The sequence below is a fragment of the Aulonocara stuartgranti genome (genome assembly GCF_965226115.1).
Source record: "Aulonocara stuartgranti genome assembly, chromosome: 22".
Lineage (NCBI taxonomy): Eukaryota > Metazoa > Chordata > Actinopteri > Cichliformes > Cichlidae > Aulonocara > Aulonocara stuartgranti.
The window spans coordinates 4,690,668-4,712,609 of NC_138957.1; the positions used below are offsets into that span (position 1 = coordinate 4,690,668).

Below are 21,942 nucleotides of genomic sequence, written 5' to 3' on the forward strand. Positions count from 1 at the left end.
ATGGCGAGAGGTTCTGGTGCGAATGGACCGGAGCCTCCTGCCTGAGGGGAGCAGGTCAAACAGACTGTGTCCAGGGTGAGAAGGGTCAGCTGGCCCCGCCCCTCCCTGAGCCTGGTTCTGCCGGAGGTTTCTTCCTGTTAAAAGGGAGTTTTTCCTTCCCACTGTCGCCAAAGTGCTTGCTCATAGGGGGTCATATGATTGTTGGGTTTTTCTCTGTATCTATGAAGCGCCTTGAGGTGACTTTTGTTGTGATTTGGCGCTATATAAATAAAATTGAATTGAATTGAAATGAAATGTAACATTCCAACTTCCCCCTTAGTGTGTTTGTTGGGCAGCTTAGATAATGTCACTTCAGAAAAGAATATCGCCCATATGGTTTTCACTGCCCTATGCATAGCCAAGAAAACAGTCCTCATGAACTGGAAAAATAAAAATAATCTTAATTCTAACCAATATAGAAATTATCTATTAGATTACATTAGTCTTGATACAGCCTCTGCCACCACATCAGATCAATTGCTCTGGGCTCCTTTGATCAGCTCCATCACCTAGTGGGGGTGGGGGGTCATAGTTTGGTCCCGCCTTCACTGTTGTGATTGGTGTGGGGGTAGGGACAGGCTTAGGGTGTCGGGGGGTTCCCCGGAGGCATTTTCCTTGGGGGGCTCAACCCGGGGTAGCGGTCATGTCCGGGTGGGGGCTCTTTTGGCTCTCGGGTGACTGTTTCCTCGCGGCTGCGTGCAGCGGGGCTAGGGGAGGGTCTGTGCTGACGGACGTGGGTTACTGACCTGGTAGCCTGGCTGCCCCTGGGTGGGTCCGGGATGGGCGTGAGGTTCTGGGGGCGCTCCGTCTCTGGGCTGGGGCCCAGGCCGGGCCTCGGGGGCTTGGGTCCTGGTTGGTGTGTTGCCAGGGTTGTGGGCGGGTGGGTGCATGGGGGCCCAGCCCTGGAGCAGGGTGCCGCCGGTGCATCGAGCCACCTGGGGGGGCTCTTCAACTGGTGGGGAAGATTGTCACATCTTGCAGGAGCTTTCCTCTCCTCAGGGGCTCTCTCTGCAGGAGGGGGAGATACAGGAGAGGTGGAGGAAGATCTCAGCCTGGGTGTTTATTGTCTTATGTAGTCTGGAAGATGAGTGGATGGTGGGGTGGGTGCAGTTTTCTCTGTGGTGGGGTTGGGTGGACTGTCCCGGGCTCTGTGGGGCCGGGAGGCGCTGCTGCGCTGGGCCCCGGTCTGGATGGGCCTGGGCCCCCTTTCCCTGGCGGGTCGCGGAGTATGGGAGTGCCTACTGGGGTCAGCGGGGGAGCTGGCCCCAGGGAGGGGTCACCTGCCCCTCCCTTCCTTCCCTCCCCATCTCCAGCTGCCTCCCTCTTCCCGCTCCACCACAACCACTCACACATACAGGGTGGTTGTCACCAGGGTGCCGAGGAGGCTACCCCCCCCGTCCCCCCCGTCCCCTTCTGGCTGCCTCTGCCTCAATTTTATCCCACAACTTAGACATTCACATTACTCACACTCTCATTACACATACATATAGGATCTTGGGGGTGGGCATGATACACGGAGTCCAAATTACCATCAGGGTGTACACCCCACCCCTGGCGTCGTTGCCCACCTCTCAATTTTGAATACACGTAGACATTGAGGGCTAGCAGGAGGGACCATGCGCTTACCTGCTGCTCTCTGGCAGGCAGCTCCAAGCCCTCCTGGGTTTTAATTGCACCTTAGAACACACATGCATCAACAGTACAATGAGCGGGTGGAGTGAGGTTTGGAGTCTTCTCCCACCCCCGTTCTCTGCGACCTGCTAGAGCGGGGGGGCTAGGAGGAGGAGTTGGCCGTCCGACTGCGGTCTGGAGTGTGGGGCCTTCCTGCTGCTGCGGAGTCGGGGCGGTCTGCCTCTCCCCACCGCAGGGAAAAGGGTAACACCACCTGGGTCTGGGTGCAGTTCCCCCCTCCAGGGGCAAGGGTACCTAGACCCGGTTTGTAGAGTACGCTTGGGGAGTGTGATCGTGTGTACAGCGTCTCTTTATGTCTGTCTCCACGTTGGTTAAGTGTGGAGTAAGTGCATATGAGAGCATGAGGGTGGGAATGGATGTTTGTATATGTGTGTGTCTGTATTTCTGTGTCTATATGTCAGGTTGGGTGTCAGGCGCCACCTCTCTGGGGACATCTTAGGCCCTCCAAGGTATGGAGGCCTATCTCCCCCCACCACCACTTCCCCTGCCGGTGGCGGACTCCCTCAGACATCGGTGCGTTGGTGGTTCTTTGTGTCTGGGGGTGGGCGTCCAGGTACACACCGGCTCACTCCTTGGCGGCCGCTTATCGGGGCCTGGAGCCTGGGGCTCGCTCGGGCCACTTCGGAGGTGGGGTGCCCCCGGCCTCTCGGCCTGGGGCTCGGTCACTCAGGCACGGCTGGCTGCCGGCGGAGCTCACGGGCGCGTCACTGCAACTCCCCCTGGCTTCTGCTCCGCGGCTGCTGAGTGAGCCCTCATCTGGGACTCTCCTCAGCTCTTTCTGGGACAGTGGCACGGCTGCCCCTCTGTTGGTCTTCCTTGGTCTCTTGTGTTCTGGGGGCCTCTGGATGTCTGGGGTTTTGATCTCCTCCATACCTGCTTCATGCCCTGGAGGACGGGGCTGTGCCCCCCCCCCCCCCCCCCCCACACCCTCTAGCAGATCATTACATGAAGGAACCTTTTAAAAAAACAAGCGCGTCCATGCTCACAGGTGTACACACGGGTGATCACACCCACAAACTACACCCTTTTTGGCTCCTACCTCAAAGCACACTGTGTTCTGTTGATCTTATGTGCTGCACAATAATGTTTAACATTTAGTATTTACTGTCATATTCCCATATATCATTGTGATGTTGTTTATTCTATTACTCTTGTTCTCTTCTGCTTGTTTTCTTTTTTCTTTCTCAGCAGGTGATCCAGGTGATTGATATATGCATATTTTTTTCTTTTTTTTCCTGCTCATTCTGTTGGTTTTTGTTTTTTGCCCTTCTCCCCGTCCCTCTTCTCAGCTGTTTCTCTTTCCCTCTTTCTTTCTCCCCTTCTTTCCCCCAGTCAAGTCTGTCCCGTATTCAGTAAGTGAAAATAAAATAAACAATAAAAGGTGAATCAAATGGACCATTACGGCAAGGCTGGGATGGTCAATTTGGTAAAGTAAATCCGTTGGGCATCTTTCTTTGCCTTTAGACAACAATAAAAGCATTCTCCGTCAGCCTCATTTGTGTTTATCATTAGCAAATATACATGCTAGCATGCTACTATGCTATAGCTGACCACGCATATTTAGGCTAAAAGTTTCTGCTGCAGTGACTGCTGCCTGCTCCACTCCGTATGTAGGGGGAGAGAGGGGCACGCACAGGCATGCTCGTTTGGCTGTCACCCACATACATTAATGCATTCCCAGCAGTAAGTTTAGCCTTCAGAACTAACTATAACCTAAACCTCTTTCTAACTTTAACCCTGAACTCGAGTCTTTACAAAAGGCTGTTGGAAGGTTGTGAAAAAATGACGTTTGCAAAATGTAATAACTCTGATTGTCCAAAACTAGAACGGGTCATCATAAAGATACATGGACATGCTTTATCTTAACTCATCACACACACATGGACACAAAAACATTCAGTGAGCGTATTCCTACAGCTGTCCTCTTTTCAAGACAGTAACTTTATAACTACCATGTGATGCGTTTAGGGCACATCTGTAAATTTTAGCTAACAAGAAAAACTCCTCTGCTGCTTTCTGACTGAGACTACAAGAGCTGTCATGGTATCTGACCTTGGGGTTGATGACCAGGTAGGTGACCACGTTATGTTCTTTTAGGTAGGAATCTCTGGTCTGTCCATCTCCAGGCTCTACCTTGTATGAGCCTTTCAAATGCTCCAGTGTTACTGAAGAGATATGGACCCTCCTGGAAAAGAGTAAGTGGATAGACGAAATCAGTTGAAGACTGAAGAGCTTGCATCACTGCACCACCGACGGCTCAATTGAACTTTTTTTTCTGCTCGAGCTTTGTAACTACACTACCCTGTAATTCTTGCTTTTCAGCTCGGTTGCCCTGCAAACAGAGATGGAAATATGTTTTGGTTTTTTTTCATCTGGCATATTTTTCAGATAGCTTTCAGCAGGCATAACAGGAGACAAACTATTAGCAGCCCAGTGAGACAACACTGTGGCATTGGAGAGCTTATTTTCAGAGTAGCATACACATAACCACCGGCCAATTTTCTGGAGCTTGCTACAGCGCTGGGATGGCAGCCCTAATGGCCACAGAACAAATGCAGAGCTGCTTGTCAAATGAAGTAGCTATAATTGACAAAAATGCTCATAACAGGTAGAATTAGAGGAGACGGATCCCATGTCCAAAAATGTCTCAAAATGTTACCATTATTATGATGTAAAACATCTCAACAATGGAGCAGGGAAGTCAAACACTAATTGCAAAGTAGCTTTGCACCAGCAGTGAGATGAAGTAAAGCATTCTTCGTTTCATTAATCTTACCCAGGCACACCTCCAGCCTCCATGTGATTTGCTAGCGTTACATCATGTGACCACACATCATATTGCCACTTCCGGAGGCCAATCACGCCACAGAGGACATTTCCAGAATGAACGCCAACACGCATGTTGATGTCGACTCCAGTGGCGTCTCTGACCTTCCTGTGGACAGTACAGAAACGCCCTGATGTATTGTGCTCACTTTCTGTAAACAAGATCAAAAACTTAAAGATGACTTGTTACGCCAAATTCAAGATTAATATTTTTATTCCAGGACTGTGGAATAGCTTTGCATAGTTCACACCCCGATTTGGTCTTATTGGCTATCCTTTGCAAACAAAATTTGAACAGTGGGTGGGTGGAGCTGTGTGGCTGTGATGACATTAGGGATACCAGCTATCACTGGCATTGTTCAAATCCAAGCATAGAAAAAAATTCAGAGTAGCCTGAAATCTGAGATTTTGGCTCGCAGCATAAAGCATTTCCATCCATCCGCTTTAAAAACGCCCACCATTATTAAAAGCACATAAATGAAAGAAAATAAGGAAAAGCATAACATGTTTAAAACAAATCACAAAGTGTAGCAATGTTGCGGTTCACCTTTAGCATAAATCTGGGAGTAAAAGGAAATAGCTAGCCTGGTTAAATCAGAGGGTGAAAAGCTATGAACCGCAGACTATATAAAAGATCTGCTATCAACAATGTGTAACTGCTTTAACTCTTTACCCCCTTGCAAGCCTACCAGCAGTAATCCTTCAAGCTGAGCAGTTTCTGTCATATTTCAGACCTGCCTATAGAACAAAATGACTGGGTGTGCATCAGAAGCTAGTGAGGGTGACACGTTAGCCAAAGTGCTAGCAGCATCCCCGACTCACGTGTGCTTCGCGTTAATGTGACATTTTAAGCTGGAAGTGCTTCGGTGAAAAGAGAATTCCTTCTTGCACAATGTGCATAAGACTTTATGTCGGTCGACTGTTCCGTCTTGTTAGTCTTTTAATACTCAAATTTCCCATCGAGGGGGCCAATCTGCGTTTATCATCTTCCATATTGAGCTGATTGGTTCAGCTGCCCGTCACTACCAGATCAACTGCCCATTTGCACATGTGCGAAGGTAACTCTACTTGGACAAACTGCCCGAAATACGTTGATGGAAACATTTCAGGGATTTTGAGTCATTCTGCACTCCAGATGCGTTAATTGCGTGAAAATTTTTAATCGTGTTGACCGTGATGGTGGATTAATTTGCGTTAACGCGTTCATTTTGACAGCACTAGTTTATTTTGCAAATTATGGCTGCATTTAGAATCAGAAAACAAGAAAATTGTTGAGTTTTTTTCTGTATTATTATAGGGTCTTTACGTTATAAATAAAGAACCTTGAGGTGACTGTTATTGTGATTTTGTGCTAGATAAATAAAACTGAATTGAAAGTGTCTAACCAACCAACCACACTCTGTCTCAGCATGTCACAGGTGGCCATCTTTAATCTGATTGTGATTAAAGGTCTGTGTTGAAAAGCTAATATATTAGCCTATGAAACGAATGCGCGTGTGTTCACGTGTGAATGGAGACACACAGACAGATAGCAGAAGAGGGAGAAACCAGGCTAATATATTTTGTCGTTTGTTTGAATATTTTATTTGTCCATTCTGGAGGCTTATCGTATTGCGTTCACACTGTGTTTACTCCAGAGTTCAAACAGAGCTGGAATCGAGTCTGGCATTCCTTCTGCTCAGTCTGTTTGACAGCTGTGTGTTTGTTTGTGTTTGCGTTTCCCTTTGTGTGAGAGAGAGCGGAAAAAAAAATACGGGTGAAAAGAGAAGTAAAGATCTGGTGTTTTACTTGATGGCCTCACACATATCCAGGCCCATCTTCACGCAGTTCCTGGCGTGGTCAGGCAGCGATTCGGGCAGGCCAGACACACAGTAGTAACAGTCTCCCAGGATCTTGATTCGCATGCACTCATTTTCCTTTAAAAAGCAGAAAGAGAGAAGGAAGCGAATTGCAGCCATTATCAAACTCTTTCATATCCAAATCTGTCCAAAATTATTATCATCTTTATTAATCCTCAACTATTTTATTCCTTCCTTACCTCCATCTAACCCTCATGCACAGAGTCACATCCATCAAGCCCAAAATCATACACCCACACGTAAAGCATATTAGCTCTTATTCCACATGTGGGAAGTGTAACAGCTCATCGTTGGACTGGGTTTATGTAACAGCAGCTTTGTCAGACGGGAGGACAGAGCTGCTGGACACAAAGCAAAGAGAGCCTGACTAAACTGTTGAGACCCACGTAGCTGAGAACCCCCAAGACCGCGAGATACACTCTGACCAGCCCACGCACGCACGCAGGGCGCTCCGGGAAAGCGCGGCAGGAAGGCTGACAGAGGCCGCAGGACCGAGAAAAAATGTATTTCGAGGCCACGTTTCATCTGGTAGACAACACCAGACAGACCTCGTTCTCTCATCTTGGTTACTTTCTAATTAAGCCGTTCTAATTTAGTACATTAATTCAAGCTTCAGATGACATTACCCTGAAAGCACTACATGTGAACCAAGACCAACTGTTTCATGTCTTCCATTATTTCCTCATTAAATTCAAATGAATTTCTGATTAAAATGCCATTTGCTGCTTTGATTTATGGAGGCTCTTACTGCATGATGCATATGACTGTGTCTATTTTAATCATACAGAGTGGGTATACGTACAGTAAATTCAGTTGAGAGTGTCTTTTCGGTTTACCTTCGCGATCTGGTCAAACTTGCCGAAGAGTTCGTTCAGCATGTGCACGAGCTCGCCTGGGGAGCAGTCACTGGCCAGCCTGGTGAAGCCCACGATGTCTGCGTAGAGAATGCTGTAAAAACAAAGATAAAGAACACTGTTAAAAGGAAAACCATTGTGTAATGTAGTGCAGTGCAAAAGTCCTTCTTTATATTTTGCTTCCATGTATTTTTAAAGTGGTCTCGAGCAGCAGTTTTCCAGACTTTTTGAAGCAATTTCAAAGTTTTTCTTCAGTCATTTGTTGCTCTTTCACTCATTTTCAGTCCAGTCCTTTTACTGACAAAGGATCAATTTTAAATGATATCTTTAAGTACTTTGTTATCAGCAGCAAGATGCAAAAATGCCAACACCAAACTTTTTGTCAGGACCTGGGTCTGTGGGACCCCAAGGTTTGAGCAGTCAGTGGACTTGTTTACTTGTTGTTGATGTGTGTGTATATTATGCTGCTGTCCCTGTTTCCCTGCTTGCGGGCGTGTGTGTGTGTGGCTGTACCTGGCAGGGACACACCCACCAGACCTGAAGGTGGGTGTCCCTGCCAGGTAGCTGGCCACACCTGAGGAAATGATCACACACCTGCAGCTGATCAAGCCTCGTCGGAGGAGCTACTTAGGAGTGTGGTGGAGCTTTCTCAGTGAGAGTAAGCCTGCTGCAGTTTGAGAGTGTCTAACGTCTGCCTCTGTCATTTCCCAGGAGGAGCGTGGAAATGAGAGGGCAACAAGCATGGGGTGCGTGGACACTTGGAAGCGAGGACACAGAGAAAACACGGCACCGGAGTCTGGGGCGCGCAGGGATTTATTTGTGTGTGATTATTTACTGCACTGTAAATAAATGCACTGCTGTCATTGTAGAGTCCTGCATTTTGGGTCCTCCTTCCCCGCCTCCCCACGGTCTGCCATACAGACCGTGACAATTTTATTCATTGATAAGAGTTAAGAACACAGAAAACCACCATTAGATTTTGAGCCACTACTAAATACCACCTAGGAAGTATCTGAATGGTTTAATTTTTCACAATGACAATCATCCCAAACACTCCCAGTGCAGTAAAAGCATATCTGGATTGGAAAACAATAAGTCATGGATTGGCCTCCCCAAAACCCAGAACTCAACATTATTGAAGCAGTGTCGGATCATCGTGACAAAGAGTAGATCAAAAGGCAGTCCACATCCAAAGAAGAGCTGTTAATGTCCTTCAAGAAGCCTGGAGTACTACTCCTAAGGACTCCTTAAAGAAATTACATGAAAGCTTTCCTTTGGAGTTCAGGCTGTGTTGAAGAAGGAAAGCCATTAGAACTGTTCAAATTTTGTTTTTACCTTATATACTTAAGCAATTTGGGATCATGTCGACAGCAAACATCCAAAGAAGAGCTTTGAATGTCCTTTAGGAAGCCTGGAGAATTATGCTTGAAGACTACTTGAAATGATGAGAAAACTGTCTAACAGAGTTCAGACTGTTATGAAGAAAAAGGTGGCCATACCAAATATTGACTTGTATATACTGAATTGTGCCAACTGTGTTTTTCTGTGCTGTCTGGGAGCATTTTTAATGGAATTATCTGACAAATAATGAAGCTTCTGTGGGCCAAGAAATCCAAGAAGTTGTGTTTCAGTTTTGTTGGATGAAATTCAAGGATTTTATTAATCTATCGCTAAGCCAGCAGGTATCTGTGAGTGTGCACGGCGTCTGTAAAGTTTAGAGATAAAGATGAGCTTATAACTTTAGCGCTCCACCATCTGGTTCAAACATAGCTTCAAAAAATTAGCACTGCAGTTGGCAATATACCGCCACTGAGGCTTTACAGTGGAAACTAGGATACCCAGGCAATAATATGATTTACATATTAGCAGCGAGTAACGTTGGTAAGTTGATACAAAACGCTGGAGAACTCGTGGGATTGGAGTCCAGAGTTCACAAACCAATAAGTGACGTAACGGTTGCTGCATCAGCCTTTATGTAACTCTATAATGACAACAGCTCTCTAACACCTGTGCTGCTGATTCAACTTTTGGAGGCTGTAGTTTCTCATCATTGTAACTCTTATATAGCAGCATAAACTGCATGTTCTATACTTATATACAATTTTTAATGGTTAAAATGTATTTTTTTAAAAATAGGAAAGGTGTGTGCACTTTAAAGCAACCATATTCACACGTTACATTTCCAGCTATCTATCTCGCGATGTGCCAGCGTTTAGTATGTGACCATCTCCCGAAAGAGAAAGAATGGTATGATCTTCAGCCAAGCCTATTACTGCAGCTGGAGAACTGATAATGGGGTAGTACCTGTTTGGCTCTCTGCTAGCTGATTCATTTAAGAGGATCCCAGCAAAACTGCATTTCCACCTGCACCTGTTCTTTGTTCTGGAAAGATTTCCCTTGTCTCGGCCATCACTGTGAGCTGGACCATGTGAGATTTTGTTATTATTGGAGAGATAATAGGCAGATCAACATGAGACACACACATTCATCCACACACACACACCTGAGGCCTGCTTAAATGAGGCACGGTGCTATTTCTCCTGTGAAGCTCCATGATGAGGGTAAAAACAGATTTTTAGAGGGCATTTGGTGAAGAGGCTCTCATAGTAAGCCTGGGTTTGTGTACTCTGTTACTATGAACCCCCTCAGTACAGAGGAGGATGTCATTGGGAAACAAGGACAGAGGCTCCTGCTCATTTCGCAAAGTGACCTCAGAGGACAATAGAGGTGGATTAACTCTGAGGTGAATTCAGTCATGAAAGGAAAGAAGAAAATGGGATGTAAAGAGGATGGCCCAAAAAGAGTGGTTTGAGGAAAAGAAATGAAATTACAGGACATGACAGAAGATGTGAAGATTGCAGTAATATACAGTAGGAGAGATCCACCTATAAGAGCTGGTGGAGGGTGGAGGACAAAGGTGGGTGAAGTGTGAGCAGGAGGACAGGATAGCATACGAGCAATCAGGAGCTAAGATGAGAGCAGAAAGTAATCATCTTTATCATGTGGAGGTACAGAGAAAGGAGAGGGACACTTACCTGACATTGGTGTGCCGCTGCACGTAGAGGTTGTGGAAGTTGTTGGTGCTCTCAGTTCGACCGAAATTCGGTCCCTGAAGCCTCTGGATGATCTCAGCTTTCATCACTCTGGCTATGTGAGCAGGCAGTAGGGATAACAGCAAGCGCTCCTACAGGGAGGGAGATGTGGGGGGAGGAATGCAAGGCAGGCAAGGCAGGCGGTTAACGTAGTTTAAATGTTAACAGTGAATAACAATGGCAGGTTGATAAAGAGACTTTGTCTTTCTGATATACTATGATATGGAAATAATCGGTTTTGTTTCCACCAATCAAACAGAAAGGCTCCACGAGTACAAAAATCTTAATTCCCATTCAAACTGGTTTAAATAATTTGCTCCCTGAAACTGAAAGCTGAGCTCCTTTTCTAGGAGACCTAAAGGATCACATGTAGTGTCTGACAAGGAGTAGTGCATAATTAAGTCTGTTCTACTCTATTCTCTTCTGTTGTCATCCACAGCTAATATTTAACCTATTTTTACATCCCTTAATGATGGCTCATTGGGGCTAATTTTTCAAGCACTGAGCACAGGAAGCCAAAGTCAAGCACTGAAAATCTCTCGAGGCACATTTTCAAATATGCAGTGTGTCATGGGAAACCAGGTTCTGCGCATTTTTAGGCTGCCGGTTAAATGAGTGATTGAATGGAACATTAAGGTAAATGCACTTGGTAACCTCCAGTGGTGTCAAAATTAATGTGGAAGTGCAAAAATTGCAGTTCAGTCAGCGGTACTATAGATAATAACAGTAATTTATATTTGGAGTTGTGGCGCTGCTTGGGCGCTAACAGCCACTGCTGAAAAGATCGGCAGAGAAGTTATCAGTGACAACAGAGCTGACACTAATTCAGAAAGAGCAAGAAAGCATAAGATGCGGTCCAGGTGGGTTGCAAAGTGGCTTGCAGACAAAAGCATTTTTTTAAGCCGCTTTCAGCCACTCCCTTATTTACATGGGGTCCTTGAAGCAGGTAGCTCTGCATGTTTGATTTGGTAGATTTTTGTAGGAGAAACCCTACCTGCCATAATCCCAAAGGCATTTGTGTTTTCTCTTGAGACTGAACCAGGCATATGAGTTTTGGCTGTCAGCTTTTTTGTCAGCATTGAATCAGGAGATTTGCTGGGATTGCAGCTGAGGTGAGCTTGACGTTGTTGACTATGTGAGCTTCCACCATTAAAAAATAGTTAAATAGCCCCACTGGGAATTTTTTTTATAACCACCCATTCAAATTGTATTACCCATTTAACATCCACCAAATCACCTGTCTACTCCATTAGGATCCATCTGTTTTTATCAAATTTTTGGGTTGTTGTGCATAACTAAATGGAAATGCTAATGAAAGAAGAGCTGCATAGCAAAATGCACTGTTGAAACTTTAGTTTCTGAAAAATGTGATTCTTTAGCATAAGGTACCAAATGGTAGTCCTATCCCTAATGGGTGACAGGTATATGTTGTTCTATTATTGTAACAGCTAGCTATCTGCTAAACATCACCTCAAGCCGGTTTTTAGTCAGTGAACTGGATCCCTGAGTGTGTTTTGGGGTGACAACTGATGACTTGCTGAGAGGTTTATTATTGTATTAACAGTCCAAACAAAAAATGAGCTCAAGTTTTATATTATTTTATTTCAGTATGTATATGTAGGCACTTAGGCGCTACTTGCATCTGTATGATGCGCCAGTTGTCACAATGAGGATTGATGAGGACCGAAATGCATGTTAGCTAGCTGATCACAAGTCAAATATGAACCAAGTCCAAAGGGAGGTGGAAACAATCAGAGAATTGATGGGAGACAGACATGAAGTAAAACTACAATAGGTAACCTACAAAGTTGTACAGCAAGTTCATGAAATGCAAAATAAAAAATGCAGCGAGAAGGTCCGTGCTAAACATGAAAGCAGACAAGGGAACAGGCAAAAGATAAAGATGAGACAGAGGACGGAACAGACGGGGAAACACATAGGGAACTAAAACGACTACAAAGAATGAAAATAAGTGAATGACCCAAACTGTGAAACTGAATCATGTACATCCATTTTTTATATACAGTCATAATGAAAATGTAGATGCCATATAGATGTACCTTTGCAGTGATGTAAAATTTATTTGACCTATTATAGTCCCTAGTCCAAATCATTGATTTCTTTCTCATTTTGTAGGTTTTTCTACATTTCCCAAAAAGCATCTTAAGCATCTGATGAACACTGCTGTGCAGCTGCATTTGCTGGAATATCTCAGAAACTGAAATGCCTCGTGGCTGAAGTCAACAAAAGCACACAGGTGGCTGTTGGCAGTGATCTGGGTCTGTTTATCACATTTTGCTTCCGAGGATTCATCTCTTGTCTGATTTTTGAAGGCTACATTATTGTTGCACAAATACGACTATACAAACGACTCTGACAGCTGCTGGTGATTTTTTAGAAAGTTTACCTACGCTTTGGAAAAGTCATGTCATTATACAGTGAGGAGAAAAATGCAGAACCAGAGATGTAAGATCCATCACCCTTCGCTGTTGTGTAACCAGAAGTTTTTGCTTTAATTTAGCACCATACACACTTGCATAGAGGGTGATTTTGGCGTGCATGTGCAAGCGTGTGGGCATGTGTGTGGGTGTGTGTGCATGTTAGAGAGAGTGAATAGCTGCCTGAGGGGGTGTGACTCATAAATGCAGCTCACAGCAGAGAGGGTCATTACATTGTTCACACACCACGGGCTCATTTCCTAAAACACAGCAGCAAATTAAGTCGAGAGAGGGACCAGGGGCTCTAAAAATAGAAACCAATAGCAACACTTGCTCTTATTTACTTATTCAGCGCCGGAGCAATATGAACACTCCACTGTGAGCATGCACAATAGGTATAATAGCCTGGGGAGATGTAGTGTTATTAATCATGTGTTTGATTAATCAACTAAAGTTGTGTGTTCAGTCGCTGAATGAGATTTGTTTTATGCAGTGGCATTTGTGTGTGTCCTCACACAGTGATGCAGATACTGGTGCTGAGGAACAGATGCCAGCTTAGTTATAAAACATAGATCAACAGATAGACTCTGCTGACCTATGTTCACAAATAAAACATGTAAATAACTTAACAAGAAATAACAAGAAATGGTAACTACACCTAAATTCAGCGTTTTTACAAAAAAGATTCCTGTAGTAAGTAAGCAACTTTTTACAAACTTAGCAAGTTAAAAAATGATTTAAAAACTCATAGTCAATGCCAAGTGCGTACACTGCAGGTTATTAGTGTGCACGTTCATATGTCATTTCCCTGGTTGGAAAGAATGGCTAATGTCAGGGCAAAGACGCTAATGTCAAGCAAATGTCACCGCATAATGCCACTTAGACATGACGGACTTACCAACTCCTCACCCCTGACAAAACTAAGAAGTGAAATATTTTGGCAATTAAAACAGAGGCGGTTTGAATTTAATGTGGGCACTCATATTAAGAGACAGATAGCAATAACGAGGCTTAGGACAAGGCAGAGGCCAGCAAGGCCTTGAGCTAATTATAAAAATCAGCATGCAAATAGGATGCTTGCCTTTGCCACTTAGCAGTAAACACTAAGTATAGTCAAGGCTAAATAGAAATATTACATCTGTGTGTTTGTAAAGGTAATACATTTTGATTGATTACGGTGCTTGGTAGAGATCACGCAAGACATCAAATCCTGGATTAGAATCCATCTAACCCAGGACCATCTTTAGGGTTTACAGAGATATATTCACTCAAATATCCAATCATTACAACCAAGGTATGCAGAAAAACCATCTCTGCACCAACAACATTTTGAACTTTGCAGCAGATCATTTACAGCAGCAAAAGACACTCTGTGAGCTAAGAACAGGAATCTGAGACCATAATTCGCACTAGCTTGCCTAAATTGGACATTATAAGATTGGAAAACGGTTGCCTGATTTGATGAGTCTCAAGAATTCATCAGAATTTGGTATAAACAGCATGAAAGCATGGATCCATCCTGCTTTGTATCGGCGGTTCAGGCTGGAGATGGTGATGTAATGGTGTGAGAGGATATTTTCTTGGCACAGTTTGGGCCCATTAGTAGTTGAGTATCATTTAAATGGACATAATGGGAGTGACATTTCGGACTATATCACAAATCTCAAACTGTTTTTTGAACAAAACAGTGAGTTAACTGTACTCAAATGGCTTCTGCAGTCACCAGATCTCAGTCCAGTAGAGCACCGGTGGGATGTGGTGGAATTCGAGATTCAGATGATTGATTGACAAAATCTGCAGCAATTGTGTGATGTTTTCATGTCAACATGGACCAAAATCTCTGAGCAATGTTTCCAGCACCTTGTTGAATCCATGCCATGAAGAATTAAAGCGGGTCTGAAGGAAAAAGGGAGACCAACTCAGTCCTAGCAAGGTGTAACTAATGAAGATTAGTTGGGTACCATTAGTTGATGTCAGTGGGTGAGTGTAACTAATCTCAGGACACCTGAAAGAGATCCCTGAATCAGATATGTGGTCAATGGATTGATATGTTTACTAATGAGTGGATGAATGGAGCAAGAAAAGAAGTCAAAGATAATGACTCTCTACCAAATTCACTGCAATCTATCCAATTAGCGTAGCTATTTTTGAATGTATTTAATACTTTTTTTAGTGCCAAAATTTGACAGGCCTGTTTTGTAACTTCAAAATGGGAACTTCTCCAACTCTTAACAGCTTGTGGAGTAATTTCTAAGGGAACCGTGGATGGATGGATTCTAGGCAAAAATACATAGGATATGACGCTTGTCATGCACAAAGTTTCAACACAAACTCTGCTTGAGAACCAAAAGCTGTTGTAGTTTCAGATAGTATTTTGTTAGCGATGGAACAAAATGATGGAAAGTGGCTGGAACGTTGGGAAGGAATCAAGCTAGTTAGCAAGTTAGCCCCATAGCTGCTATTTTGGTAGCTAATGAATTGTCCGAGTTAGCAACAAAACTAAAGCTGACAAACATTAGCCAGCCCCCAGTACACATAATGTTTGAGCCCCAGAGTAGAGTTAGCATGACTGTTGGATTTGCAGACAGTCAAACTAGTGGACAGAAGAAGCAAAAGCAGGATAATAACCAAGAAGTAACTTCAAGAACTAAAGTATGGCTCTCAAAGTGTGTACCTGTTGGTGCTTTTCAAACTCCAGCTTGATGGGAGACTTGATGCAGTTGCAGGTGTCCTGATAGGTCTGTTTGAGTGCCAGGTCCATCAGATGCTTGTGATATGCCCCAGCCAAGTTTCCACAGGTGAAGATTATCACATTGGCTAAGATCTGCCACACACAGGCACACAAACATGGAAGAAATAAGCAATTAAGAGCTGACCTATATTGCAAATATGATTGTGCCAGTCATTTTTCCACTATACGACCTTTCCACTTAAGCCTCTGTTATTACCTTGTAAAACCAGGCGAGAACACACACTTTTGCAGTGCTTTCCACCACCGTGTCAACCACAAGCTCTTTACAGTGTGGACCTGCATATGAATAAGTTGTCCTTGGTGCCGTATCCAAGATCATGCTTTGCCTTTGAACACTGGTTTATTGGTAGAGTACTTTTCCACTCTGCATGTGTGAGTGTGTGAGAGCGAAGAAAGCTATTGAAGGCTGTTGTGATTACAGTGTTTTTACTCTGATGGTTGATTGGAGTGTGTGTGTGTTTGTGTGTGCGTGTGTGCCAGCAGCAGCAGAAATGGATCTGATGCCAAATCAATTCTAGTTCACTTCATGTTTCTGCACGCTTATTGACGTTTATGGATAATATTTTTCTCTTATCGGTCTGCGGCGAGACTCTCTTTGTTTTACTGTATCAACAGTCCATTCAGTTAGAGCCAGTTTTGAAGGGCTGTTCCCTGAGTGCGGTAAAAGGCCCTTCACATTACTCTGGAGGCCCTGCTGAATGTGCTCGATTATACAGGATAGGTTCATTGTTTTACAACCCAGACGCTGCACCTCATCATTTTTAATCATGCTTGGGAAAAACATTAGAGAACAAGTTTTCATGCTGCAGCTAATATGGAGAAGAAGTTACATATGCAGCACAAGCAGGAAGTCATGGAAAATATATCGGCAGATTCCAACAGCGTGGCTGTGTGTTCAGGTTTACCTGCCAGACTAAAGGATCCTCCAGGTCTGTGTCGCGGGTGGTCAGACAGACACTGAGAGTGATAGTGTGTGAGAAGCAGGTGATTCCACTGGCGATAATGGCCCCTCTCATGGAGAAGGGAAGCATGGTGTAGACAACAAACACGATAAAGAGGAAGAAGGAGACCTGGAAACGGGAAAGCAAGAGCAGGTGAAGGTGCAAATTTTTCTAAATTAAACCACACGCATTAATACAAACAGCTTTGACAAGAAGTTCCCAAATGTAGAAATATGCTTGCAGCTGAATCCCAGCAGAGATCTCTGCTGTACGTGTTCCCACTTTGTCTGCTGTTTGCCTAAATACAGAACACAGCTGAGTGGGCTGCCAGTGCTTCTTTGCTAAGAGATCCAACGATAAACTGCTGATCCTGTGATAAATCATTAGAGATGAGTGGGCTGCTCACTTAGTTTTCACAAAAATCCTCTGCTAAATTGTCCAGAAAACAAGAATACAACAAATCAGAGCATCAAGTTATTAAATGACTGCTCAAATATGTCTTTACATGTGGGAATAACATATTGTAACAATTACACGAGGAGTTTGTTGCTTGATTTCTGTGATCAGTTGTACCTCTTTTTTTGATTTCCATGAGACATTTTTACTCCGATTGCTTATCAGCTCCTGCTGTGGATGTGCGCATGCATGTTTCTGTGTGCTGTGCGTGCGCATCAGCATATTTTTCACTGATACCTCATGCCTTAACCTCCCACTTCGTCTCTGTGCACTTCCCCTGCTCTCACTCCACCTCTTCCTGTTATGGTGGCTGTGGTGGCAACCAGCGTGATGAGGTCACAGCTTCAACTAGGACACCAGATCAACTTTGACCTTCCTGCCTGTCTGTTTATTTCCTGTGCCTATCAGGTTCAGAAAGTCAGACTGCAAACAGTACTTCACTACAGGTGACAGCTCTGAGTGGATGGTTTCTCCTGAAAAGAAACCGATAATTCCTAGACCTCGATTTGTGTCTTACCTTATTATGCATGTAAACTTTAAGCTTTAAATACACTATGGCCTGCATTTCTCAGTTATTTCAGGGTTTATATGGATGCTTGGAAATCCTTTGAGTCCTTGGGTTTTGGATAAAGTGTTTGAAACTGCTAGAAATTTATTAGCTTTTTTAATAAGACTAAATGAAAAGCTTGCTTTTGGGAAAACATTTCTCTTTGAGCCTCACTTAACACACAGTCTGTAAATGTGTGGTTAAAGTATGAGCGGTGCTCTCTAATGATAGTGATGTGCGATACCACTGATTTCCTTTCCGATCCGATACCAAGTAATATCCAGGGTGATATCGACGATACTGATCCGATACCGATACTCTGTACAAAAACTTATTTTATTTATTGTATCTCAAATTATAGCGTCATAATGATTACAGGACATCAGATTACTTGTTCTTATCACTTAATAACGCAGGATTCATCATATAGAAATAAAAAAAAAAACTGAAGTTGTGTGCTATTTGAACAGCTTGCCTGCCTGCAGCACTAAAGTACTCCGTGGGAGACGTCTGTCTCGCCCTAGCAGCACCTGTCCCTCTCCTCCACTTCAGTTCGCCTGAACATACGCTCGTCATGTTCTGTGATGTGATTTACTCTGAGGTGTTTGACAAGGTTAGTGATGTTGCCACAACCATACATGCCAACCCTGCTGATTTTTCCGGGAGAATCACGAATTTCAGTGCCCCTCCCGGAAATCTCCCGGAGCCACCATTGTCCCGAATTTCTCCCAATTTTCCACCCGGACAACAAAATTGAAAAACCATATCGCAGAATTCATAGCGCGGCCAGCCAATTCCAGTTTCCAACAATGGCGGCAGCGTCTTAGTTTTAATATTACTCCTATTTCTCTTTCTGGGTCGCAAAAAAACCTTTTAACATATTTTCAGGTGAGAATGTAGCTGTGTAAACTTCAAATATCTGAGCCGACCGACACATCGTTTTCAAACCCCCGCGGTCTTTCACTACTCGGGTTAAACATGATATATAAGTCACTTTGATAACTTAAAAATGTTATTGTTTGGCTTTTTCAGTGTTTTATTTGTTCGTGAGTAAATCGGTTTGGCTGAGATTAAAGTTTACATTAAATTAAATGTAACTTTATTAATCCCTCGGGAGGGTTCCTCCAGGGTTTTCACACAGCTGAATAAACATCAAACAGAAAATGATCAAACAGAAGAGTTTACGTCAGCGCCCGGTTATATTTTAGATAGCAAGGAGAAGACGGCAGTTTCACTCCACTGAGGGAGCTCGTGACGTGCTACCCGGCTTTCTTTAGACCGCGAAGGCCGGGTCCTCAGGTAGAAGCAGCCTCTGAATTTGGACACCCCCGCTGTTTCTGAGCCGGCCAATAATAACAGTGACATTTAACATATTTTACCCGATAAATAAACCCTGTAAAATGTATCTATCACCCCCCCAACAGCCCTTTTGAATGTCTCCCTAATTCTGAGGTCTCAAGGTTGGCAAGTATGGCTACAAGACCTCACTTTTTTGCCACATGTATCGCAAACCACATCTCAGCTGTTTGTGGAGGTAAAATACGTTCACACATGACTCCAGTTACGCTCAGCCATTGTTGTGAGTGCGCACGCCAGGGGGCTGCAAGACATTTATACAGCCGTATTTCGCACATGACTATGAAAGGCGGAAGAGGAAGTAGTTCCTTTGAAAGTAGACAATCCGAATGTTATAGTTTCTTTCCACTGCGTTCATTTTAATGATAAACTACAAATTTACCCTAAATTACTAAAATATCGATATTTTAATGTGAGAATCGATTCTAGAACATAAATGATTGGTATCGGAGGAATCTATATTTCAGGATCGATCCGCACATCACTACTAATGGAACAGTGGGTGGGACAGGACAGCATGCCAGGAGGTTGCTGTTTTAAGAAACATTGGCTTTAAAAATATAAATCAGGGTTCAAATGAGGACCAAATCCTCAGTGATGCTTCAGTAACTGATGGAGTCATTTACAGTGGGGCAAAAAAGTATTTAGTCAGCCACTGATTGTGCAAGTTCCCCCACCTAAAATGATGACAGAGGTCAGTAATTTGCACCAGAGGTACACTTCAACTGTGAGAGACAGAATGTGAAAAAAAAATCCATGAATCCACATGGTAGGATTTGTAAAGAATTTATTTGTAAATTAGGGTGGAAAATAAGTATTTGGTCACCTCAAACAAGGAAAATCTCTCACAGACCTGTAACGTCTTCTGTAAGAAGCTTTTCTGTCCCCCACTCGTTACCTGTATGAATGGCACCTGTTTGAACTCATCATCTGTATAAAAGACACCTGTCCACAGCCTCAAACAGTCAGACTCCAAACTCCGCCATGGCCAAGACCAAAGAGCTTTCGAAGGACACCAGGAAAAGTATTGTAGACCTGCACCAGACTGGGAAGAGTGAATCTACAATAGGCAAGCAGCTTGGTGTGAAAAAATCAACTGTGGGAGCAATCATCAGAAAATGGAAGACATACAAGACCACTGATAATCTCCCTCGATCTGGGGCTCCACGCAAGATCTCATCCCGTGGGGTCAAAATGATCATGAAAACGGTGAGCAAAGATCCCAGAACCACACGGGGGGACCTGGTGAATGACCTGCAGAGAGCTGGGACCAAAGTAACAAAGGTCACCATCAGTAACACACTACAACGGCAGGGAATCAAATCCCGCAGTGCCAGACGTGTTCCGCTGCTGAAGCCAGTGCATGTCCAGGCCCGTCTGAAGTTTGCCAGAGAGCACATGGATGATACAGCAGAGGATTGGGAGAATGTCATGTGGTCAGATGAAACCAAAGTAGAACTTTTTGGTATAAACTCAACTCGTCGTGTTTGGAGGAAGAAGAATACTGAGTTGCATCCCAAGAACACCATACCTACTGTGAAGCATGGGGGTGGAAACATCATGCTATGGGGCTGTTTTTCTGCCAAGGGGACAGGACGACTGATCCGTGTTAAGGACAGAATGAATGGGGCCATGTATCGTGAGATTTTGAGCCAAAACCTCCTTCCATCAGTGAGAACTTTGAAGATGAAACGAGGCTGGGTCTTCCAACATGACAATGATCCAAAACACACCGCCCGGGCAACAAAGGAGTGGCTCCGTAAGATGCATTTGAAAGTCCTGGAGTGGCCTAGCCAGTCTCCAGACCTCAACCCCATAGAAAATCTGTGGCGGGAGTTGAAAGTCTGTGTTGCTCTGCGACAGCCCCAAAACATCACTGCTCTCGAGAAGATCTGCATGGAGGAATGGCCCAAAATACCAGCTACTGTGTGTGCAAACCTGGTAAAGACCTATAGTAAACGTTTGACCTCTGTTATTGCCAACAAAGGTTATGTTACAAAGTATTGAGTTGTATTTTTGTTATTGACCAAATACTTATTTTCCACCCTGATTTACAAATAAATTCTTTACAAATCCTACCATGTGGATTCATGGATTTTTTTTCACATTCTGTCTCTCACAGTTGAAGTGTACCTCTGGTGCAAATTACTGACCTCTGTCATCATTTTAAGTGGGGGAACTTGCACAATCGGTGGCTGACTAAATACTTTTTTGCCCCACTGTAAATGGTGAGCAACTGTTGGAAATTTTCAAGTAGGCTAAAATTACACGTCTCATTTGTTTAAGCTAGCTAAGCTAATAGCCAATTTTGAAACTGTGCTAGTATGAGGCCTGTCAGTCACTTACAGCACTTTCACTCATATATACCATCATATGCACACTACCTGTACGTGTTTGCTTGGAGTGTGATGGTTTGAAAATGGAAAATGTCCACTTTTTCTATATACCACTTATGCTAGTTAGCCATGTAGAGCTGTCAGTGGCTAAAGCGCGCTAATCTGGTGAAAGCTACAGCGCTTCAAGATTGTTCAGGTAATTAATGAAACTGGAAAAGCATCAAAATAATAGAGTTTATCTTTTTTATGATCCAGTAATAATGGACTGATCATTATAGTTGAGAAAGTCTTTCTTGAGTCGCCCGGGCTGAAGAAAAATATGGACTTGTTTTAGTAGACCCTGTGTCATAAAAAACAACACACACCCACACAGTATTTCACTGTCAAAACTTGTACATAATGTATATATTTTTTTTAACTGAATTCACTTAACTTACTTTAAATTTTTATATACAAATTTCAGCCGGCACAGTGCATTTCAGAATTTAATGAAGCATAACATACAACCATTTTAGCAGTCAGATTTGAAGAGTTGGTTGAAACAGCATGAAACCTCACATGAAACTGAATTATTAAACATCCATCACAATAAAAACAGCTAAATCCGTTTAGACTTCCTCTTCCAAGCACCTGATGTCCATGGAAATAGATTTCTGAGCCAAGGTGATAAGGCAACTTTTCAGAGGATTAGCAAAACTCTAATTAAATTTTGAATTAATGTTTAGCTACTGAGTAATTTTTTCTTGATTGGAGG

At 43.6% G+C, this 21,942-nt stretch overlaps 1 protein-coding gene across 2 annotated transcripts in view; it reads right to left on the reverse strand.

Annotated features, from left to right (window-relative positions):
* Nucleotides 1-21,942, reverse strand: part of adcy2b (adenylate cyclase 2b (brain)) — a 72,339-nt gene that overhangs the window by 31,404 nt on the left and 18,993 nt on the right. For both annotated transcript variants that reach the window (XM_082520665.1, XM_082520664.1), the window contains exons 3-9: nt 16,458-16,622; nt 15,475-15,624; nt 10,306-10,454; nt 7,253-7,364; nt 6,346-6,473; nt 4,508-4,666; nt 3,784-3,916 (exon numbers count right to left, since the gene is read on the reverse strand). In XM_082520665.1, coding sequence (XP_082376791.1) covers nt 3,784-3,916; nt 4,508-4,666; nt 6,346-6,473; nt 7,253-7,364; nt 10,306-10,454; nt 15,475-15,624; nt 16,458-16,622 — 996 coding nt within the window. The remainder of the gene's footprint in view (nt 1-3,783; nt 3,917-4,507; nt 4,667-6,345; nt 6,474-7,252; nt 7,365-10,305; nt 10,455-15,474; nt 15,625-16,457; nt 16,623-21,942) is intronic.